The sequence below is a fragment of the Geotrypetes seraphini genome, chromosome 6 (genome assembly GCF_902459505.1).
Source record: "Geotrypetes seraphini chromosome 6, aGeoSer1.1, whole genome shotgun sequence".
Lineage (NCBI taxonomy): Eukaryota > Metazoa > Chordata > Amphibia > Gymnophiona > Dermophiidae > Geotrypetes > Geotrypetes seraphini.
This window is the reverse complement of record NC_047089.1, coordinates 187,727,539-187,752,743: the sequence shown is the minus strand read 5'-3', so window position 1 is coordinate 187,752,743 and position 25,205 is coordinate 187,727,539. Positions and strand designations below refer to the sequence as shown.

The 25,205-nt window shown below is 44.6% G+C and overlaps 1 protein-coding gene across 8 annotated transcripts in view; it reads right to left on the bottom strand.

The window, feature by feature from the left end:
- GCK (glucokinase) overlaps window positions 1-25,205 on the bottom strand; it is a 110,685-nt gene that overhangs the window by 14,611 nt on the left and 70,869 nt on the right. For 6 of the 8 annotated variants that reach the window (XM_033948271.1, XM_033948266.1, XM_033948268.1 and 3 more), the window contains 7 exons: window positions 23,723-23,885; window positions 21,935-22,089; window positions 20,165-20,284; window positions 18,801-18,896; window positions 12,593-12,692; window positions 4,047-4,230; window positions 2,261-2,416 (listed from right to left, as the gene is read on the bottom strand). In XM_033948271.1, coding sequence (XP_033804162.1) covers window positions 2,261-2,416; window positions 4,047-4,230; window positions 12,593-12,692; window positions 18,801-18,896; window positions 20,165-20,284; window positions 21,935-22,089; window positions 23,723-23,885 — 974 coding nt within the window. Of the gene's footprint in view, window positions 1-2,260; window positions 2,417-4,046; window positions 4,231-12,592; window positions 12,693-18,800; window positions 18,897-20,164; window positions 20,285-21,934; window positions 22,090-23,722; window positions 23,886-25,205 lie in introns of those variants that run through there. The other 2 variants (XM_033948272.1, XM_033948273.1) reach the window with 2 other exon arrangements.

Here is a 25,205-nt window from a genome sequence, read left to right as displayed (position 1 = left end):
AGTTTTGCCCAAGTTCAAATGTGGTTCTTGCTCTGCACTAGCCCATTGCAAAAGTATGAGCAATGCACAATGGTGACACCTAGTGGCAACGTTTAAATTTCATGTTTCTGAAGGAGCTGATCCATGAACTTTAGACCAAAGACTGTCACTGCAATGGGTGGGCTAGAAAGAAGAGTATTATAAATGAATGAATATCCCTAGGTAATTGCAAATGAAGCCTCAAGGTGCAATTTCTCCCCTAGAAGCCAGGTCTGTCTGAACTAGAAACCAAAATAGAAACATAGAATATGACGGCAGAAAAGGGCCTTCGGCCCAACAAGTCTGCCCACTCAAATAACCCTCCCCTCTAAGTTCTTCTTTGAAGTGAGCCCACGTGTTGATCCCATTTGTTCTTAAAGTCAGGAAGGTAGGAAGGAAACTGCTACATCATAGTAACATAGTAAATGACGGCAGATAAAGACCTGAACGGTCCTTCCAGTCTGCCCATTAGTTATTCTCACTAAAAATACATGATTAAATTACCTTGTCTCTTCTTTGGTATTTCTGGGCCATAGACTAAAGTCCACCTGATATTGTCCTAGGTTCCAACTGCTGAAGTTGCCATCTAAATTCACTCCAGTCTATCCAACCATCCCATTGTTTGCAGGATATCTACCGTAAAGTCTCGCCAGTAACATCTTCATATTCTGAGTTAATGGAGTTCCCATTGATGCCCTCCCCAGTTCATGAGAAAAGGAGAACAGGACAACTTTTAAACTCTTACGCTGGAGCAAACGTTTACCCACCCATCTATAAAGGAGAAATTAGGTTCTTACCTGCTAATTTTCTTTCTGTTACCTTGTAGACTGGTTTAGTCCTTACAAATGGCATTTTTCAGCAGGAAGAGCTCCATGAGTTAATCCTTCAGGTCTCCTCAGTTTTGCACTTTGAGGACCCCGTGTAGGAGCCCCCACGTACGGTGGACCCCTTGCTTAAGGGGATTCGCTCTGCTTCACGCTCTTTTCCTATGTATCAGGATATTCAGGACATCAAACGTTTACCCACTCATCTATAAATACATATTTTTTTGACCTGACAGTTTCCTTCTGAAACTTTGATCTTTCTGCTGAACTAGAACAAGGGCTGGGATCTGGGGACATGATTCTTCAATCACAACTATCCAGGGATTTGTTCTCAGTGATGGTCCTGGGCCAGAAGCTATGCAATAAGGTTTCTTCTGGAACCATTCAACCCTACCTGAATCTGGCCATTAGGTGTCACCCTTGTAAGATGACTGCAGCTCCCTCAGCAGCATATCTAGATAAAAATATTTGAGATGGCAAGCTAGGTATGGGACAGGCAAGTCACAGTGACATTTTTGTACAACATGCCCACCACCAAATCACATTATGGCCTCCCATCTTCCAGGCACACCCTTAAATTAGCAATATAAGATACTAGGGTCTTTTATGTATTAAAAAAAATCCCCACCCCAGCTCCATTCTAGTTGTTTCAACTACCTAGTAAAGCCACTATTATAGTTGATAGCATCATTCAACAAAGTCTGGGTTCTCTACAGGATTAGTCAGAATCCCAGTATAAACCCTGAAGCTCCAGTTCTGTATCACTAACTGCACATGAGTTGAGTTTAGTTTATTATATTTAATATACTGCTGTTTACCAAGGAACAGATCTAGGCAGTTTACAATAACAAACATTACATGTTAGAAAGGAACTATAGTTTTTAATAGGAAAGCTTAACACTCACCCAAACAGAGGATAAGTAGTCTTTTAGATGCATGCAATACCACAACTCTTATCAGACAGGAGAGGACACTGTAATTAAACACATCTCCAGCTGCAGCCAAACTCAAAATAAGCAGGGCAGTAATAATGAGCCATCAAATTGGGTAGGGATATGGCTCTCCTAGGTCCAATTCAATGGCTGAAATTGGAGTAGCAAGCCATTTTGGGAGGTTGGGGTGGCATTGCCAACCCACAGTGATACCTATACCTTCTATATCCCTCTTCCCCATTCCCCCCCCATGGGGACTGTGAATGCTATTTCTGCAGCCAAAGCCCTGGCTGATCCAAGGAATAGAAGATCAGGATTAACCTAGGGCCTTTCTGAAGGTGTAGAAAATGGCAATTGTTTTGTACTTATAATTTTGCTATAAATAAAACCTAAATTAAAAAAAAAAAACCTGGGACCTTTTCCTATATTTTTAGGAAACCTTGGTTGCATGACTGAAGGATGCTGAGGGATTATAGCTTTGGATACCTTTCTATTTGGGAGACAAAGTGGGACTCAAAAGAACCTCTGGTCTTGAGCTTCTCAGACGCCTCACCATTGAAGAGCAGGTTCTCATTGACGAGCTTCAGCAACACGAGGCGCACCAGCTCACCCATGTACTTCCCGCTGATAATCTTCTCATAGCTGGGTGGAAGGGAAGAACAGAGAGGAGGCACTGGTCAGAGCAAGGTGAGCAGTGGACCCTTTCCCTCCAAACCCAGTGTTGCTAGGGCCCATGTCACCTGCACAAGCTGGGGCAATTCTAGCTTTTACCTCTAGAGCACCTGTTGGCTTGAAATCTCCCAAGTAACCAGGATCAAATATGGCAGATGCAGTGAGGGTAAACCCTTTAGGCTGACTGGACAAAATAGAACCAGTTCACAACCCCACATATAAGGAAGGCCATTGAAAAGTTGTACATCATTTAAATGGCCACGGTATCTGTTATTGGACTGAGGTGAAAACTGTACAGAAATAAGTTTGCCTTAATCTAGTTTCTTGAGTCAACAATTTAACAATAAAAAAATTGAGGAAGGGGAATTGGTTAGTTATTTCTGTTTGATCTTTTAAGTAGGTTGTATTCATGTCTTGTACTGTTTAATTGGTTTTCTTATGATCCATCTTTCATGTGCTTGGATAGAACAAATACATATAGAAAGGAAGTGACCACAAAGAAAAAAGGATAGAGAAGGAAAAAAGAACAAGACATCAAAGAGAAATGTGGAAAAGAACAAAGGAAGACAGAATAAAATGGAAATTGAATCCTACATTGCTCCAGTCTGTTCCCAGCAAAAAGAAGCTTTTAAAAACATGACATGCCAGTAGTCTGTCCAGTCATCAGCCACATTTTCTGGCATCAAAAACAGATCATTTGAGAAAAAAAAGTCTACAGGAAAAAACAATTTTTCATCTCTGCATATAAGATTTACAAATCCTATCCCAGTGCAAGGGTATGAGCTATGCATGTTCCCAGGACATGATCCAATGCATGTGACTCCTTTCCAGAAGGAACTGAAAAATATTTTTCTTAGCTTTTGTATTTTCTATAGGTTGGTTGTTCTTAAAAAAAAGAAGTTTTTTTCCCTCATGGGGGCTGCATGTGACTTCATGTACAATACTATTATTGGAAATTTCTACCCACTTCCAGTTTTCTAACACCCATCCAGGGCACACTATAATACTGGAAGTACTCATTTTCCATGCAAAACAGTTTGACTCCCATGCCTGACTTTTGCTCTTTTGAGGTGTTGCAGAGGCAGTGCTCACAGTGCCTGGGTTGGGGAGAGGGTCTTAACTATCACTGGTGACATCTAATGGACAATCTCTGGTCTAGACAATGGAGGGAGCTGTGGACTGTGGCCCCTGGCCAAGGGCTCTAGTGCAATAACTGGGTAGGTAGTGGGCTGTAAGATAGAAGAACAGCCCCTACCCCCACTCTACACACAACCCCTGTGTAATTACAAATGAAGGCTTATGGTGCCTTCACTCAAAGCCATAATTCCAAATAAGATGGAAACTCATTGGACCGAATGGAAGCTGCTAGGCCACAAAAAGAAGAGGGAAAGGGCCTGGCAGGCAATGGAACTTAAACTGTAAGAGGAAAAAGTCTGTCATACACATAGACTTATTGCAAATGCTTAGAGAAAAACAGAACTGTAAGACTATAGATGGAGTGGGGCAAACCCAGGACTGGAACCCTGCCTCCATCCTTGGTCTGGCTTGCAGAACTCAGGCATAAAGGAGTTATGGCGACATTCTATGTCATATTCCTTACAGCTGCTGACCGGGGTTAAGTGAAGTCTCGTCTACCACACGATCATATTCCAACCGGAAGTCTTCCAGCTCGCCTGTATCCCCGAAGGCTCCCCATTCTGTGTTCACACACATCCTGCCTTCATCTCCCTCCACCAGCTCCACGTTACACATCTCCTCCATGTAGCAGGCATTGCAGCCAGTACCTGTGGGAGAAAGCATAACACCATCATTGATACCACACCCAATCCTGATATGCAATTCCAAAAGGAAATACAGTATACTAGCATACAACATTTATTTGCATAAAACCTTTTGTGTATACAGTCTACCTAATTCTCACAGCTCACTTCATTCCAGTTAGTGCTTGCAATAAAGAACATCATGAATACTTCAGTTAGATTAAGGGAAGGCAGTTTTCAGACAAGTAGCTCCCCTGGGATTTGAAAACTGTAGTCCCTAAGACTTCCTGAATTAAGCTAATTTGGTCTTTCCTGAGACCATCTGTGGCTTTCCTACCTTAGGGTTATCAGATTTGTTGAAGCAAAAAAAGAGGACACAAGGCCCCACCCTATTCCACCCAGCACCGCCCCCACACAAACCTCATCTCTTCTTCCCTGAGCTTGGAGCCGTGTCTAGAGGGCCTCTGAGCGTGCACGGTTACAATGTGATGATGTCACATGCACGCACACATGCACATGATGTCATCGCATCGCATCTACGCATGCTTGAAGGCCCTTCAGATACAGCCCTGAGCTCTTGTCAGAGCAGAAGCCTTCCAAAACCCGGACAAACTGCCAGGTTTTTTAAATCCATCCAGACACCTGGACATATACTCTAAAAAGAGGGTAAATCCAGTCATCTGGTAACACTAACCTATCTGAATCTGATGTGGCTTTGAACCTTGCCCTCATCCCTAATTCTTAAGGTGGTTTGAGAACTTAGGCCTCGAAGCCTAGGGCCTAGAGTAGTGTCCTGCAAGCATTGTCAAGCTGTGGCACACTAAACGCAGTGGCCGAGGCTCGAGGCATCTGGAAGTGCGCGGATGTCGACGTGATGACATCACGCACGCATGTGACATCATTACATTGACGTCCATGTATGCACGAAGGCCCTCCAGATGGGCCCTGAGCCGCCAGTAGGGGGTGCCAGCAGGGAAGACGCGAGGAGAAAAGGAGAGGCACTGGTGACGGCTGATTGCCAATAGGCAGTCAGCCAGCGCCTCTCTTCCTCCCCAGTGTCTTGCCTCACACCTGAAATCTCAGGAGGCATACTAGTGTGCCACGGCAGACAGTTTGTGATACACTAGCCTAGAGCTTCCTGGATCAAATCCTTGGTCTAGTTACAGTTTTCAAGTGGTGCACTTTTGGGTCACATGGGCAACCCGGGGTATAATGACCCCTGCCCTGCATTCCCAGGAGGAAACATGTCTACAGATACCCCCTGGTCAGAGCCTCTGGCTCTAAAGTGTCAGACGCAGATCCTACTCCCATTTCTTACCAAAGTATTGGGATCAACTGCCTCCACACATCAAATCCCTGGAAGGGCTTTTTTTTTTTTTTAATTCTTTATTCATTTTCAAAACTTTCAATAAGTGCAACATAAGATACAATCACTTTACACTTTAATATCACTTAATATTCCATTAAAGTCTAATTCACATCAAATATCCCTCCCCCCTTATACCCAACAATTGTTCTTAAGCATAAGAAAACATAAAGTATCCTCCCCCCTGGACGTGTATGAACAAAGGGAAAAATAATATTCATTCTGTACAATATTTTGTTAATGGCTCCCAAACATCCCTAAATTTCTTAAAATGCCCCTGCTGTATGGCTATTACCAGCTCCATTTTAAAGATTTGGTATAACGAATTCCACCAAAAATTATAATTCAGCCGTTACCGATTTTTCCAGTTTTTCATAATTTGCTGTATGGCAACCCCTGTCATAATGAGCAAAAGTTTATTATTATTAGAAGATATTTGGCTCTTAGCTCTCATTGATGTACCAAATAACACAGTATCATACGATAATGCCACCGGATTTTCCAGTAAATTGTTCCAAAAGCGAAGTAAGGGCTTTTGAGCTTTAGGAAAGCAATCAAAACTTACCTCTCACCTAATTCTCTTAGCCTAGTGTCCATATGGCATAGCACCTAGACTCTAACATCCTCTCTCTATATGTGAAACTAACATATCTCTGGAATTGCTAATGTAAAATGAACTATCTGTATGCAAAAATTCCTCATTCTGTGTTTGTTTAGAGTAGACGATTAACACTGTACTGTACTGCCCTAGTTTTCAGTATCTTCGTTTTTGTTTAATTATTATGTATGTTACCTTGCAACTCATTCTGAGCTCTCTGGGGAGGACGGGCTATAAAATAAATAAAGATGAAGCTGAAAATTCTATGTGGGATTTTTTTTTATTCTTCATTGTACAGTTAGGTTACAGAGACTTAAGGCCTCTTTGCTTTCTTTGGGAATATAACAAAAAGTTGTTGGGCCTCTAGAAAAAGGCTGATGGACTCAACAGGCCCCTGTTTGTCTTTAGGTTATACCAGGGGTAGGCAATTCCGGTCCTCGAGAGCCGGAGCCAGGTCAGGTTTTCAGGATATCCACAATGAATATGTACGAGATGGATTTGCCTGCACTGCCTCCTTGAGATGCAAATCTATCTCATGCATATTCATTGTGGATATCCTGAAAACCTGACCTGGCTCCGGCTCTCGAGGACCGGAATTGCCTACCCCTGGTTATACCAACTATATAATTCTGTCTATGTGATTCAGACATGCGCAAACCTGAGACAGTGTGTCCTGGTTTCCAGTTCTCAAAGGCAGAACTCTGAGACAAGAGGAGGTGGGAAGGGAAGGAGAGGTGATATTTTATCAGAAAAGGGGCTTCAGCAAGTCTGAATCAATGTAGGTAAATCAAGAGGGGCAGACTGACTGAACTGGTCAAGGTGAGAGGCAACCACCAGGCTGGCTTTTAAAAGCAAACAAATGGCCATGTGATATAAACAAGGACATACTGCATGACCCTGACTTTAGACAGACTGACTGAACTGGTCAAGGTGAGAGGCAACCACCAGGCTGGCTTTTAAAAACAAACAAATGGCCATGTGATATAAACAAGGACATACTGCATGACCCTGACTTTAGACAGACTGACTGAACTGGTCAAGGTGAGAGGCAACCACCAGGCTGGCTTTTAAAAGCATACAAATGGCCATGTGATATAAACAAGGACATATTGCATGACCCTGACTTTACCTGTCTCATAAATGCCATTATCAACACTGACTGAGAAATGTAAATGGGCTTCCTCCCAGAGCAAATGAACAGTCATTGAGAGCCATAATACAGCAAGGTCAGGGGCTGGGTTAACGAGATGATGCCACGGACATGCAATGTTTCTGAGTAGCCTTTCATTTTTTTAAACTTCCACTCCCATCCTTAAGCCATTCTAAACTAAACTAAACTAAACTAAGCCTTAGGTTTATATACCGCATCTTCTCCACTGAAGTGGAGCTCGACATGGTTTACAGAGTTTTAAAAATATGGGAAGAGAGAAGAGAAAGAGTTTACAAAGCATAAAAAGAGGGGATGTAATCAGGAGAAGAGATTATTATATGCTAGAGAAAAGCCAGGTTTTCAGTTGTTTTCGGAATAGTTGGAGGGAGCCCAGGTTCCGCAGCAGGACAGTGAGGTCGTTCCAGAGGCCGGTGATTTTGGAGAGGAGGGATCTACCCAGTTTACATTCTATTTGGCTGTTAAGGAATAAGGGACCTGGAATTCAAAGGTACTCTCTGGATAATGCCATTGAATATCCTTGTAAACCACCCTGAAACCATCCCAGATCTATAGGACAAGGCAAAAAAAGCCCCCGCAACCACTTTGAATTTCAACTAGAAAATGTATGGGCTTATTTAGTCATCATACTTATGTATTACTGTTAAACATTTAATTATCTTAAGCTACGTTGATGTCACTGGCATTTGAGCATTACTATCTAATGATTTTTGCGCGTTAAGTGTTTGATCTGAAACACAGTAAAAAAAAATAAAAACGTCATTCAAACGATACGATTAACAATGTGTCAGAATTATGCGGTCACTGTGAATGCTCAAAGTGTCCACCCCCAAGCCTTCAGTGGCTTTGGGAAGTTCTTAACAGCCTTGTCAATCAGAGGAAGATTCTAAAAACTTAACATTGCCTTTAACGCAGTCGCTAAACCAGCTCCAGCTAGTTTAGAGGGGCAGTATTTTACCAGCCGATGATCAGAATGGCTCACCATGTTCTTTTCCAAGCATCCTAGCTGTCTCTGACTCTGCCATGCAAATGTAGTACAAAGAGGTCATTAATATTAAAATGAGCACACCGGGTGATTCTCTATCATTGCCGAGTGATTCCCTAAATTTATTGTAGTACATTTGCAGGCAAATTATTCTGGCAGGGTCTGAGCACTGAGCACTGATTGGCTCAAGCACTGACAGGAAAGTAAGGTTTGACAGCTCAGACCCCCTCTCGAAATTAGAAAAAAAAAAGAGACCCCATATCGAAGATTGGCAGGAGGAATGCCCATTCCCTCCCTCTGCCATCTAGCAACCCCTCCCCTCCTCCTGGCAGCAGGAGGAATGCACACTCCCTCTTGCTGCCACCATCAAACAACCCCCCGACACCCCCACCAGCAGAGGGAGGGATGCTCACTCCCTCCTGCCACACCATAAAACAACCTCCTCGACACCCCCTTGCAGTGGGAGGGATGCCCACTCCTTCCAGCTACCCCCATGCCCCCAATAACCCTCCCACCCCCTACCTTCTTCATAAAGGCTGGCCGGAGGGATGCTTACTCCCTCTAGCCAGCAGGCCCGCCTCTTCAAAATGGTGGGCCTTCCCCTTCCCAGTGCATCCTGGGATGTGCCAGGGAGGGGCCTAAGGTTCTGATTGGCCCAGGCATCTAAGGCCCCTTTATATATAACAATTTTATTGAAAGAATAATCAATACAATAGGATAATACCGAAATACATTCAAAACAATAAGAATCATAATAATATTTCATGCAAATTTATATCATTCTTTCAAATTAAATTTCCATATGATCTAATCCAATCTTATCTACACCCCCCTTAATTCCATCCCCCTACCCCCCTATATTTCCCCCTAAATGAAATCCCTCACCCTGGATGAAAGTTGACAAAAATAAAGAATTAAAATAAATAACTGGAATGTAATTATTTAAACCTAATTTTCATAATAAATCATTGCATTGTTTCTATTAACAAAATTCCTTTCCATAACATATCCACTTTGTATGTTCTCCAACTTACCCACCATCTCACCAAATCTCCCTGTTAAGTTTTTTCTAGTGCAGGGGTAGGTAACCTCAGTCCTTCAGGGCCACAACCCTGTCCGGTTTTCAGGATTTCCTCAATGAATATGCATGAGGTCTATTTGCATACAATAGAGGCAATGAATGCAAATAGATCTCATGCATATACTTGTACACTGAAGAAATTCTGAAAACCTGACTGTGATGCAACTCTTGAGGACCGAATTTCCCACCCCTGTTCTAGTGCTTGCATATGGAGAGTGTAGTCTTGTTTGTACTGAAACCGATGTTCCACAACCTTCAATATGCTAAGCAAAGAGAAACTCAGGGAGCTGCACGCCCATTGTCATCACATAAACCCAGAATATCAAAGTAGATAATGTCCTCAAGGTCCATCCAATCTGTCCATACATCTCCAGATTTCAATTTGTTTCCTCACTACTAAGGCTCCTCTGTGCCTCTCCTGTATGTATGAGTTGATCATTTATTTTTAATTCCAATATATGTTTGTTCTCATCACTTCTTCTAGGATACAGCTCCATGCATCCACCACTCTTTCTGGAAGAAGTACTCTTATGGAATTTCCTGTATGCACCTGCCACTTCTAAATATACGACAGTATGTCTTTCAAATCTGACATTATGACATCAGAGAAATCTGTCCCAATATCCTTTATTTTTCAGATCAGGTATAAAAATTAAGTGAGAGCAACATCACTCTCTTTCATTCCCTACCTCGCTTTCTCTATTTATATCTAGTGAACTGCCACCATAATATTCCCTACTTTCTATTACTTTATAACAATTTTTATTGAAAAAAATCAAATAATCAATACAATAGGATAATACAGAAATACAATCAATACTATAAGAATCATAGTAATAATAATTCATATAAATTTATATTATTCTTTCAAATTAAATTTCCATATAAACTAATCCAATTTATCTACACCCCCTTAATTCCATCCCTAACCCCCCTACCTTTCCCTTTATATATAACAATTTTATTGAAAGAATAATCAATACAATAGGATAATACCAAAATACATTCAAAACAATAAGAATCATAATAATATTTCATGCAAATTTAAATTTCTTTCAAATTAAATTTCCATATGATCTACCGTATTTTCACGCATATAACGCGCGCGTTATACGCGTTTTTACCTACCGCGCATACCCCTCGCGCGTTATATGCATGAGCGCGGTATACAAAAGTTTTAAAACATAGTTCCCACCCCGCCCGACGCCCGATTCACCCCCCCAGCAGGACCGCTCGCACCCCCACCCCGAACGACCGCTCGCACGCGCTCCCACCCGCACCCGCATCCACGATCGGAGCAAGAGGGAGCCCAAGCCCTCTTGCCCGGCCGACTCCCCGACGTCCGATACACCCCCCCCCCCCCCCGGCAGGACCACTCGCACCCCCACCCCGAAGGACCGCCGACTTCCCGACAATATCGGGCCAGAAGGGAGCCCAAACCCTCCTGGCCACGGCGACCCCCTAACCCCACCCCGCACTACATTACGGGCAGGAGGGATCCCAGGCCCTCCTGCCCTCGACGCAAACCCCCCTCCCCCCCAACGACCGTCCCCCCCAAGAACCTCCGACCGCCCCCAGCCGACCCGCGATCCCCCTGGCGACCCCCCCGACCCCCCCACCCCCCTTCCCCGTACCTTTGGTAGTTGGCCGGACAGACGGGAGCCAAACCCGCCTGTCCGGCAGGCAGCCAACGAAGGAATGAGGCCGGATTGGCCCATCCATCCTAAAGCTCCGCCTACTGGTGGGGCCTAAGGCGCGTGGGCCAATCAGAATAGGCCCTGGAGCCTTAGGTCCCACCTGGGGGCGCGGCCTGAGGCACATGGGCCCAACCCGACCATGTGCCTCAGGCCGCGCCCCCAGGTGGGACCTAAGGCTCCAGGGCCTATTCTGATTGGCCCACGCGCCTTAGGCCCCACCAATAGGCGGAGCTTTAGGATGGATGGGCCAATCCGGCCTCATTCCTTCGTTGGCTGCCTGCCGGACAGGCGGGTTTGGCTCCCGTCTGTCCGGCCAACTACCAAAGGTACGGGGAAGGGGGGTGGGGGGGTCGCCAGGGGGGTCGCGGGTCGGCTGGGGGGGCGGTCGGAGGTTCTTGGGGGGGGCGGTCGTTGGGGGGGAGGGGGGGTTTGCGTCGAGGGCAGGAGGGCCTGGGATCCCTCCTGCCCGTAATATAGTGCGGGGTGGGGTTAGGGGGTCGCCGTGGCCAGGAGGGTTTGGGCTCCCTTCTGGCCCAACTACCAAAGGTAAGGGGGGTGGGGGGGTCGTGGGGGTCGCCAGGGGGGTCGCGGATCGGCTGGGGGGGCGGTCGGAGGTTCTTGGGGGGGGGCGGTCGTTGGGGGGGAGGGGGGTTTGCGTCGAGGGCAGGAGGGCCTGGGATCCCTCCTGCCCGTAATGTAGTGCGGGGTGGGGTTAGGGGGTCGCCGTGGCCAGGAGGGTTTGGGCTCCCTTCTGGCCCAACTACCAAAGGTAAGGGGGGTGGGGGGGTCGTGGGGGTCGCCAGGGGGGGTCGCGGATCGGCTGGGGGGCCGTCGGAGGTTCTTGGGGGGGGGCGGTCGTTGGGGGGGGGGGGGTTTGCGTCGAGGGCAGGAGGGCCTGGGATCCCTCCTGCCCGTAATGTAGTGCGGGGTGGGGTTAGGGGGTCGCCGTGGCCAGGAGGATTTGGGCTCCCTCCTGGCCCGATATTGTTGGGGAGTCGGCGGTCCTTCGGGGGGAGGGATGTATCGGACGTCGGGGGGGCATCAGGCTTTCAGGATGGGGACAGACCTTCAAGGGGGGACAGTGCATGGAAGTCAGGGGGGGTGAACGGAGAGTCGGGACAGCGCACGGAAAGTCAGGGCGGGCGAAAGGAGCGTCGGGCAGCATGCGCGGTATACCCGTGAGCGCGGTATACCAAAGTTTTTGTACATATCATCGTGATTTCTGCGCGCTATACCCGTGTGCGCGTTTTATACGGGTGCGCGTTATTTGCGTGAAAATACGGTAACCCCCGTAATTCCATCCCCCTACCCCCCTATATTTCCCCCTAAATGAAATCCCTCACCCTGGATGAAAGTTGACAAAAATAAAGAATTAAAATAAATAACTGGAATGTAATTATTAAACCTAATTTTCATAATAAATCATTGCATTGTTTCTATTAACAAAATTCCTTTCCATAACATATCCATTTTGTATGTTCTCCAACTTACCCACTATTAGGCCAACCTCACACCGGTGGTCCTCATAGTAACAGGAAATCATTGTTGCCACGGTATCATTCACCATAGCAACCACATCCATCTCAAAGTCCTGTCAAGTGCAAGAAGAGAGTATGTGAAGGAGTGTCTATCTCATTATTATATTGTAATCCTCCTTTGCAAGACTTGTCTTTTATTTCTTCTTATCCAACACTCATTAGGAGTGCATCCACAGTGAAATGCTGCTGTTTGGCAAATCACCAGGTGGCAGTATAAGAACAATACTTGGTTTAAGCCAGGGTGGGCAACTCCGGTCCTCGAGGGCCGGAATCCAGTCGAGTTTTCAGGATTTCCCCAATGAATATGCATGAGATCTATTTGCATGCACTGCTTTCAATGCATATTCATTGGGGAAATCTTGAAAACCCAACTGGATTCCGGCCCTCGAGGATCGGAGTTGCTCACCCCTGGTTTAACCCAAGCCTTAATTCCTCCATGTTAAACGTGGCTCACTGGACCTCAGGGCCTCATTTACTATCCTCCATTAATGTTTTCACACACATTAATGCACAGTAACATGATTTAATCCAAGTTATGTGCTTAGTTGGTAAATAAGCCCTGTTAAAGGTAAAGGGCCTTGCATTTAAAAACGTTTGTTAACCAGTGGCGTACCTAGGGGGGGGGCGGGGGGGGCGGGCCGCCCCGGGTACCAGCCCTAAGGGGGTGTTCCCGGCCTTGCCGTTCAGTCCCCCGCCACCCCCGAAGGACCGCTCGCCCCCCTGGCCTCCCCGCACCACCTATGAACAGCCGCAGCAGGATCGCGAAGTCAGCGTCAGCATCCCTGCGCTGCTTCCTACGACGCGATCCCGCCCCTCCTCTGACGTCAGAGGAGGGGCGGGACCGTGGCGCAGGAAGCAGCAGGGATCGCTGACGCTGACTTCGCGATCCTGCTGCGGCTGTTCATAGGTGGTGCGGGGAGGCCAGGGGGGCGAGCGGTCCTTCGGGGGTGGCGGGGGACTGAACGGCAAGGCCGGGAACACCCCCTTAGGGCTGGTACCCGACGCTGACTTCGCGATCCTGCTGCGGCTGTTCATAGGTGGTGCGGGGAGGCCAGGGGGGCGAGCGGTCCTTCGGGGTGGGTCGGGGCATCAGGCCTTCAGGGTGGGGCGGGCGGGCAGGCAAGCAGGCTTTCAAGGGGGAGGGGGTGACAGGCAGGCAGGCAGGCCTTCAAGGGGGGACAGGCCTTCGGGGGGGGGGTGCAGACATTCAAGGGGTGCAGGCCTTCAAGGGGGGCAGGCAGGCCTTCAGGGGGGTGCAGACCTTCGGGGGGGGGTGTAGGCCTTTGGGGGGGTGCAGACCTTCAAGGGGGTGCAGGCCTTCAAGGGGGGAAAGGCAGGCAGGCCTTCAAGGGGGGGTGCAGGCCTTCAAGGGGGGGTGCAGGCCTTCAAGGGGGGTGCAGGCCTTCAAGGGGGGAAAGGCAGGCAGGCCTTCAAGGGGGGGACAGGCCTACAAGGGGGGGGGACAGGCCTACAAGGGGGGGGACAGGCCTACAAGGGGGGGTGCAGGCCTTCAAGGGGGGGTGCAGGCCTTCAAGGGGGGGTGCAGGCCTTCAAGGGGGGTGCAGGCCTTCAAGGGGGAGACAGGCCTTCAAGGGGGGGAAAGGCAGGCAGGCAGGCCTTCAAGGGGGGACAGGCCTTCGGGGGGGGGTGCAGACATTCAAGGGGTGCAGGCCTTCAAGGGGGGCAGGCAGGCCTTCAGGGGGGTGCAGACCTTCGGGGGGGGGTGTAGGCCTTTGGGGGGGTGCAGACCTTCAAGGGGGTGCAGGCCTTCAAGGGGGGGACAGGCCTTCGGGGGGGTGCAGACCTTCAAGGGAGTGCAGGCCTTCGGGGGGGGGTGCAGTCCTTCAGGGGTGGGGTTTAGGCCTTCAGAGGGGGACAGACCTTCGGGTGGGAGGTAAAGTCCTTCGGGGGGTGCAGGTCTTCAGGGGTGGAGTGTAGCCCTTCGGAGGGGGGACAGACCTTCGGGGGAGGGGGGTCCTGGTGTAAAAGTACACAGAGGGAGAGAGGGAAGGGGGGGTTCAAAGATACATGCATATGCCAGACTTTGGGGGTTAGAAATAATGGGTCTAAAAACAGAGGAGTGGGAGAGAGATGGTGCATAATGGGATTTAGGGAGGGAAGGAGCAGAAAGGGAGAGAACTTGGAAACAGGGGATGGTGTGGAGGGGGGATAGAGATACTGGATAGGAGGATAGTTGGGAACAGAAAGGGAGAGATGGTGGATCCTGGGGTGGTGGGGAGTTGAGAAAAGGTGAATCTGTGGATGGAGACAAAAAAAAGGAAAGATGCCAGATCTCCGGGAGAGGGAAGGGAAACGGAAGGGGAGAACAGAGATGGCAGACGGATGGTTAGCACGGAGAAAGGAGACCCTGGCAAGCAAGACAACAAGAGCCTGGGACCAACAAGATTTGAATATTGATCAGAGAACAAAAGGTAGAAAAAATAATTTTATTTTCTGTTTTGTGATTACAATATGTTAGATTTGAAAAGTGTACATGAGACAGCTTGAAATGGGAACTTTTCTATTTTTGTGAATGGCAAGGCTGAGTTCAGTTAAAATATATGCTTTATAAGAAAATATAATAATGTGTTTTATAAAGTTTATAAGCATTGCTGGCATACTCGGTGAGGTGTTCCTAGTGTTGGTGGTGGTGGTAGCATGTCAGTGTGTTGAGAGGAAGAGGTAGTCTGGGAAATTCTGCTGAGCAAACTCTGGGCCCATTTCCACCCCCAGTTAGTCCACTCCACTCAACTGGTTCACACACTGAGTGGGTCTTTGGGTGTTATTTCTGGGTAGTTGTTTTAGAATCTCTTCCAGTGGTTTGTCAGTATCTCCTTCTGGTCCAAGGAAGGAAACTTTGTCAACCTTAGCATTGACCTTCAGAATATGTTTGTAACAGCGCTGCTTGTGTGGCATTAGGCTATGTAGTGATCGAAAGAAAAAAACAGACCTTTGCACATTTTTGCACTATATGGTGGGTGTATGAGGAGATTCATTTCCTGCACAGTTAAGTCCATTTTTTCTACTGAATAATAGTATAGGTACAATGAAAGTAAATAGCAAAAATGTTTGAGTAGATAATTAAGGAAATCTTTTTCATATTGCTTGCTTATGGACTGGGAAAAAAGACTGTTCAAGCAAATGTCTCCAGAACTGCTTTAATGGAAAAATGTGATTTTTTTTTTTTTAAGTACTTTGTGAAATTTATTGTTGTTGTGAAATTTATTGTTATACTTTGTTTAAACTTAAAAAGCGGTGTCATTAACAGTGAATCTAATCGAAAAATCGATTCAACAGGGTGAATCGGATCGAATGAAATATTTTTCTCTGAATCGGGCAGCACTATTGGCTACCATGAGAATGGGCTACTGGGCATGATGGACCATTGGTGTGACCCAGTTAGGCTATTCTTATGTTATGTTCTCATCTGTAGGGGCCTTTGTTTTCACTTCTTATTTTAATGTATTTTTTTCCTGGGAACTTATCAGTGTTTTTTTATAATGGGAACAAAAATGGAAGAGAATTAATGTGTGTGGAATGGGGGGGGGGTAACTAATTTCTTCAGCTAAATAATTCAATCCACTTCAAACAGACATAGGAGAACTCACGCACCATTCACACACCCTCCAACCAAAAACGTCAAAAGAAAAAAACTGTTCGACAACCTCCTAGCCATTCGAGCTGCAACACTTGACCCCCAACTCTACAACCTATTGACCTCGACCACAAACTACAAAACCTTAAAAAAAGAAATAAAAACCCTTCTATTAAAAAAACACATAAAACCAAACTAACATAATCAGAACTGTCCCAAGCATCACCTGCAACTACTCCATATGTACTTCTGATGTCATGACAATTCAGACATAATTTATGTTATGTTATGTTTGGAATAATGGTTACATAAATGAGGTTCAATAAAAGAAAATTTTCTGTGGGAGCATTTGTTGGAACTTCTGTTATCCTGATTTCTTCTATCTGTGGGCTTTCTTTAGCTAACCTACTTATCTGGGGCTTTCCACTTCTGCAGCTGCCCTTTTCACGGTCCACTTTGCGCTTGCACTCTCTGGGGAGGGGGGGTTGGGTCTGGGCTTGGTGGGGTAGGTGTGTCTGGTAGTTTTGTCTGGGTGGTGGCTGGGTGTTTCTTGGGTGCTTGTTGTGCGGATTGGTGTGTCTGGTGAGCGGTCTGGGTGTTGTTGCTTGTGGGGGTTTTTTTCATTATAAAATATGGCTGAGGGTCTAGTCCGGCTTATTATTCTTGTGGGTTCTGGGGTGGGATTTGTTTGCTTGCCCCAAGTTTTGGCCTTTTGTTGTGTATTGCTATGCCTCTCATTGGCAATTTTCTCTTGGGAGAGGCTTGTTCATGCTTGTTGTTGCTGTTACTCTCATTCTGTGTTCTTTTTGATAATGTATAAGTTTCTGTACAGACCATGGTTGCTTGTCTGGACCTTTTGCCATTCTCAATAAAAATACTTTGGAAAAAAAAAAAAAAAAAAAAAAGAAAATTTTCACTGCCTGTTTCTATTCTGACCATTTATTCCATTTCATGGTTATTGCAAAAAAAAAAAAAAAAAAAAAAAAATTTTACATGAGGGGGGGGGGGGTGTCAAAAAATGATGGGCCCCGGGTGCCACATACCCTAGGTACGCCACTGGTTAACACATTAATACAGGAAATCACCAGATGACCATGTTATGAGCATTATGTCACACTAGAACACTTCTTGGAGCAACTTTCTCCAAATACACATGTAAAGTCTTCAAATTGTTTCTACTTATAGACTTTATATCCAATTTTAAAAGGGAAGAATTTCCCTATCAAAATTTAACTTGTAAAAGCACCTGTATATGTGGGGTAGGGATTCTATATAGATTCTTCTGCTTGGAAAGTCATTTTTATGTGTGAAAAAAAAACTTTCAAAAAATTGCACAGCCATTTACATGTGCCACAGAAACATGTGTGTTGTTGAAATGTGCTACTCCAGGGGCATAGTTAGGGTGGAGAGGAGATGGAGTTGCAACAAACGCACATTTTTTATACAGTATGCAGATACATGCATACAATGCATTCTAACACACTGATATTCTTCCAAGTTTCCCTACACTTAAACCCAGGCGCTAAAGCCCACAATGCAAATTTCAAAGTGCAACAACAGTGCAGAAAACTACCTAATCAATGCTCAAAGCAAATGACATTCAAATTTTACGCATAGATAATTCACATTATTAAACCGAAAGTAAGGGGAGGAATGTGCCTGGCGCATGCATGCAAATGTTTTGTGGTAAGCATGGCTCTTGTGCGAGTGCCCAGACAAAACTAGAAGTGCAAATACACTTCTGTTCTTCTACATCTTTAATTATGAGTTTTTCCACAAATGTGTTTATTTCTCACTATCACCATTTAGAAGCAACATGGGCTTCCTTCCACTTACAAAGGAAGCCAAAACTTGCAGTTTAATGTGAGAAATTCACAAGAAATCCTCTCCCCAAACCCTTCTATGCTGTCCCTGAGCTGGCTATAAGTTTTCAGTTTTATATAGACCATAATTTGCTTTGGACATTACAATGCTGCTGTCTGAGCTTTGTGAAGGAATACTAACCGACCTTATATTCGTCCATTTAAATGCATTTCAATACAATTTGCAACAATGTTTGGTGCACACATTAACCCATGTGCTTCAGCCATTTCGGCATTCTGTACACAATAACATGCATGCAAATTAAGCGCTAACTTCTTAGCACTGGAGCTAGTTTTGAGCATTGGCCCCCAAGTATATTCAGTTTTTAATCGATAGATATGGAGTTTTTTTTGAGCAAGGATTAAGATGGAAAGCTGAGTAACCAGGAAGGTTCAAGGGCTGTAAAATAGCATTGGATTGAGGCCTTTTTTCTTCATTACTCCAGTTATTTTTTATTTGGAAAGATTCACTTATTGATAAATGCTTTCACAGCAGAATTGTACATCTATGTTTTGGCTTTACTGTGATTTTTCTGCTATATTCATTGGATTCTGTTAATTTTCAGAAGCCCAATTTCCATTCATGAAATCATATTGTATATGTGGAAATGCCTTTGAAATTGCCTCTTAAACCGAACATTCCATCCTTCACTTCTTTCTAGATGGCAAAATAACCTCACCAGCATTCTATGCTGATAACTCACCCCCCGTCGTTTGATAGCATCTCTTAAAAGCCCAACCACATTGTTCCCTTCTGCTCCTGATGCCTTAAAACCTTTTGTCCAGTTCAGAAGAATCCCCTAGATGTCAGAAGACAGAAAGAAAGATGGATTAGACAGAATGCAAAACGAGCAGAGACGTGAACCACAGAGTGTCGGCAACTGCCACTGATCTACTCAAGGACACTCTGGAGCCTTGTGGAACATGATGGCATTTTATGGTCAAATATCAAAAATGCACCTGGCAGGGGGACAAACGACCATAAAGCACTGTTCTCCTGCCAGTGCTGTTCCACGGCGTTGTGGTGCCATGAGCCAACATTTACTCTCGAACCCCTCCCCCTCACATCAGCTTTCCCTGCTCTTTTACAGTGGCAAGAGAATGTTCCTTTGCTCTCACCGCTGTGTTCTCCTCCACAACTCAGCTGCTGGCACTACCCTAGGTTTAAACGCAGGAACGGGAAGTACCTGTTCTCATGTTACAGTGGTGCCAGTGGCCATGCAGAAAAGGGTGCGCTCACGTCTGTGAAGACTGAACTGTTGAGGCAGCTTTTGGTACCCCTGAACTTTGGTGCCCTGAGCCAGGGTTTAACCTGGCTTATACCTTGAGCTGTCCCTATCTCCTGCCAGCCAGGAGACAGGAGATAAAGGCTTGTGCGGGCAAGTGGGAAGAGACTGAGAAAGGACTGCACGGATGAGGATGAAATGAGTAGTCAGTAGTGAGGGAAGATTATGTGGTTTGTGGAGTGGCCAGATAGAACAGTGTTTCTCAAATCAGTCCTAGTACCCCCTTGCCAGTCAGGTTTTCAGCATATCCACAATGAATATGCATAAACTTGATTTGCATACACTGTCTCCATCAATGCAAATTTCTTTCATGAATATTCATTGTGGATATCCTGAAAACCTGACTGGCAAGGGGGTACTAGGACTGAGTTGAGAACACTGAGATAGAGGACTGCATTGGCAGGCAATTCATTCATTTTTAAAAATTTATATACCGCCTGGAGAGAAAGAATCATGAGGCAGGAAATGAGACAGAGGATCATCTGCGGTGAAGAGCGACTGAGGAAAGAGAGGGTCACACAGTGCAGAGGAGTGATGAAAGAAAGAGGATCACACAGGGTAGGTGGAGCAGAGGATGAGAGAGGCTCATGTAGGAGAAGGGGTAAGAAAGACGATTGCATGGACCAGGTTCTTGGGGGAAGGACAGAAAGAAGGCTGGATGAGAATTGTGCAGGAAAGGGATGGAGAGAGCACCCCCTCATACACATAATAACTGGATGGTTCCCTTCTTGCAAAGATGCAGTCAGCCCTGCCCCATCCTCAGGGCACTCTATGGTGCTGACCTTGTCGATGTCCTCGTGCCTGACAGGAAATGAGAAGGTGAAGCCCAGAGGAAGTTTCTTGTGCTTCATGTTATGTTTATCCAGGTAATCGGAGATGCACTCAGCAATGTAATCAAAGAGCTGAAACACATCAACAGCATTATTTCTACAGACCCCAAATGCAACAAAAACCAACATCCTGAAAACCTGACTGGCTGGGGGTATCCCAAAAATGGGACTAAGAACCCCTGTTATGCAGAGAGCTTATTCTTCCATGTTCACATATGTATTATTTATGCAAAAAAAAAAAAATAATAATAATAATTTCTTATACCTGCATAGCAATTAGCACTAAATTATAATAAGTCTTGGTGACTTTCAGAAGCATAAAGATTCAAAAGAAACATAGCAGCAATCCCATTCAGGTTAGCGTTATACTCTTCATAAAGTCATTTTAAACATGTTGCAAATGGGAGAGCAAGATAAAAAGGCAAAGAATTCAGAAAAGGGGTTTTTGGAGATGGGGAATCTAAATCCTGGCCACAGGAAACCTCCAAAAGTTGATTTTCAGACTCCCCCGATATCTCCCATAGACAGTAATAGGCTGCATTCACAATCTTGTCAGGTGCCTGCCTGCATCATCTTCACTTAGCAGCTGGGCTCTCTGGAGAAGATTTTCTGCCCTAGATAAGCATGCAGATCCTCCAGAAGCTTGTCTCTTCAGGCTGCCTTTTAGTCAGGCTCCAAGAGGCTGAAACCCTTGACCCAACTAGCTCCAGGCACATTTTCGGGGGAATGCAGCCAGCACCCATAAATCCCTCAGGACCAACACAGCGCCTCATTAATCAGGCACAAGCGCCTCATTAATCAGGGGCAAATCGTGCTCCCAAGTTCTTCACAATGTTAGTACAGGTCGGCTAGGTAGGGTCCCTAAAGGAATAGTTGCCCCCCACAGCTACAGATCTCTGATTACAGCCTGTATCTTCTCCCAGGCAGAGATGTTCCCAGGAATACTGGGATCCTCTTGGGCACCAGAAAGCCTCACAGAATCGGATAAAAAAAACCTTGAAATAAACCAGATGCACAACAGAAGAAAAGACACCTTCGCAATCCGCTTTGCAGAAGGAGAAACTGAGGGAGAAGGGCACTACCCTATGACAGAAGGAGGCGAATCTGAAGAATCTGTTGGCTGCCTTCTGCAAGTTTCAAGTGAGTATGGGGATAAAACCTACAGTTCAGACTACAATACCCTTTGCACTGGAAACGTTTGTTAAACCAATTTCCCCTCTTTCTAGAGACTGGCTAAAAGTCACTTTTAAAGGGCCATTCTTCTGCCGAAGATCAAGGTGCTCATTCTGGGGAAGGATGATTTCCCAACACCATTTACACAGGTAATAAAAATGTTTAGCTGCCCTCTCTCAGTGCAGCTCAAAGCACATGCATTTTATTCCACAACAGGAAGAAACATTCATCGGAGCACGATTCGGTCAAGAGAGAAAAAATAATGTGCGTGTATTTCATTTTCACATCTAACACCCATTACTCTCCCATGGCCACGCCCCTTTTTTGGATCTGTGCATTGAAACTGACATGCACATCTTTATAGAATACCGATTACATAGATGCATGCAGAAATTAAAATGCCAATGAGTGCCACTAATTGTCAGAACCCACTCATTGGCGCTAATTGGCTTCTTGTTCAATTAAACTGTGAATGAAACTTGGACACGCACACAAATGTGTACGCACCATTTTGAGCATCATACATAGAATTAAAGGGTTTATGCGTACCATTTCAGCCGTGCCCGTCATGGCATCTTCAGGAATAGAATACATCTGATGTTTTGTCTCTACTTTCCACTGTCCTTCCATATTCTCGCCCACCTTCACCAGCATCACTCGGAAATTGGTGCCTCCCAGGTCCAGAGCCAAGAAGTCCCCAACTTCTGCAAAAGCAAAGAATGAAACACAGTCAGAAGAGAAACGAGAGTCCCAAAGTCACACTGGCATCAGGAAATTTGCACAATAACAGAAGGATAGAGGGTCCCTTCCTTATCTCTTTCTAAGCCTTCCTCTTTGTAAAAATCTGTTTTCTCACCACTCTCTAGATATTGGCATGTATACTTATGTTATAGTTTGCTGTCTCTACTCAGCCTTATCTCTTTTGTAAACTGCCTAGAACCGAAAGGCTTTTGCGGCATATAAATAAAGATTTATGCTATGTTATATGTTTTACTAAAATGTTTTAGGCACTTAACAACCAGTTTACCATATGGTAACTGCCAGCCCACAACCATATTAAGGGGTTTTGTGCTTTATTTGCAGTTACTGTAAAAGTGCTTTTTATTTTAGAGGGCATGTCATGGTGGAGAATGGGTGTGGAAGCTTGTGTTTGGGAGCGTGTCATGGTGAAGAAAGCATGTGGAAGGTGTTTATGGTTAGTGTGTTGCAAATACTGGGTGCTAATCGGCACTTTTGCAGTTAGTGCAGGATTACTTACTGCCTCTTAAATAGGAGGTGCTAAGTGCTTCCGTGCTTCCTCCAAGCAAAGCACTGTGCGGCAGCTGCAAACTTAATGCAGCACCCGTTACAGCAGGGATCTCAAAGTCCCTCCTTGAGGGCCGCAATCCAGTCGGGTTTTCAGGATTTCCCCAATGAATATGCATTGAAAGCAATGCATGCACATAGATCTCATGCATATTCATTGGGGAAATCCTGAAAACCCGACTGGATTGCGGCCCTCAAGGAGGGACTTTGAGACCCCTGCGTTACAGCAAATGCTGGGAATGCCCCCAGTAGTTGCCATGTTAAATTTGCAGCTACTCAGTCATAATCCACATATTCTCCGGTGAGGCAGTAGACTTCCTTGCAATGCCTATAAGACCTAGTTTTACAATTGCTATGCAGCTTGCTAGCTCACTCTGTAGCACACTGGTTAAACCTACAGTAGCCTTCTACACTAACGCTGCTGGTTCAAATCCCAGTCACTCTGTCTGATGGAAGAGAAATAAATAAAAGCATTAAACAGATCCAACTCCCTGAATTACAATTATAATGAAAAAACATAAAATTGTCACTCTAATAACATAATAATAAAATATTATAACATTAAGGACATTGTTTGGATGTCTAAATCCTGATTCTCTAAAGAACGTCTAAAAAGTTAGACACCTAAACAGTGCTGAACTCCACTGAGCGTGATTCTACAAAGGCCGCCTAACTTAGGTGCCTAAACGAAGCCTAACTTTAGACGCGTTTTACAGAATCAGGGCCTAAAGATTACACTATTGCCTAAACTGACTTTGCTGAAAAGCAGAGTACTGAACAAAAAAATAAAAGAGAAGGACAATGAATTAACCTACTGAAGCCCAGGTTTTACCTTTTCCCAAGTTTGACTGACAGCAGGTAAGTTTCCAATGGAGTTTTTCTTCCCCATAGCAGATCTTCACTCAGCATCTCTTCAGGACAAGGAGCAGTTGTTTCTTGTCCAAAAGCAATTAATTCTCTGAATAACAGACCTACTTCTATGAAGTGCCAACTAGTATTTTCACATCAGCCTCAGGGTCAGTGTCTTTGTACCTGAGCCATCAGGGGTGGAGCGAACATAGGTAGGTAACATTTTCACACTGGCTTCCTCGTGGGTCTCCAGCCTCAGCCCTCGTTCCATCTCCTTCTGCATTCGACGCATGACTTTGCGCAGGTCATCCTCCTTCAGCTGGAACTCTGACAGGATCTGATCCACCTGAGAGGGAGAAAAAGAGAGACATGGTAATTGGATACACCTTCCTCTTTCTAATGGGTATATGAATTCAAAGAGGCTGAATAAAACATAGGTGAAAAAACAAAGGCAAAGCCAGGGGGAAGAACATCTGATCAACAGCAAGTTTCCAAGTTTCCAAGTTTATTATATAGTTTGATTAATCGCCTAATCTACATTCTAGGCGATATACAAAATGCTTACAAATATCTAAAAACATAGGTAAATTATTACATAGACATACAGTGTTTCAAAAACAAACAACAAAACAAAACAAAAAAATTCATAAATACAATATAGAAACAACAGGAAGATTATTTAAAGGTTACAATCTGTATTAAGTTTAATATATAAAGGTAAAAACATTAGGAGGTAAGACAAACATGAAAAAAAAAGCAGACAACTAACAATATAGTAACACAAATGCGTGCCTAATAAACGCCTAAGATATGCTTTAGTGCATTAGAGACGCCTATACGATGCCTAAATAGTGCCTAAATAACGCTGATTGCCACTTGTCCCACATGAACGTCTAAAGCACGCCTAAAGGTAGGCGCACTTTACAGAATCTATGCTTTAATGTCTTTTATACAACAAGCTGTATTCATTTTTTACTATTTTGAATTTCACTGATTGTCCAGTTTTTTTCTCTTTTGTGGAAACCGCCTAGAATTCTTTTGATTAAGGTGGTATAGAAAAATAAAGTTACGTTATGTTTTACTAACACTAATGCATTTTGGAAATTGCTTCTATCAAGGGTATAAATGAATATCTAAAAAAAAATACAAATAAATGAACATGTTTAACATGCAAATTCTTATCACACACAAAATATAAAAAAATAAAATAAATGCATAAAAATGTAGCCATACTGCTCAAAAAGCAATATTTTTCAAATACTTGGTATATTGAAAAAATCTATTATAATTATTATTATTATGGTTTGTAATTATACTGAGATATTATACTTTGGTCTTCAAAAAACATTGTGCTATTTTGCATGCTCATAGAACTTACTACTATCAACAAAAACAAACCCATAAGAAATGCCATATTCTTCATGTTCCATAAATGATATCACATCCTTTAAAATGTATAATTTTTTGCCTTTGATAGGGTTAGCTGGCCCTTTCTATTTGCTATCCTGGAGAAGGAGCATCTCCTTTAAAGATTTATAGGTTGTATTCACTATCTATATATAAGTCCTTGGCTAGCCTATATATTAATGGAAGTTACCTAATGGAATTTGAACTGTTTAGAAGTACTAGACACGGTTGCGCTTTATCTCCTCTGTTATTTGTGTTA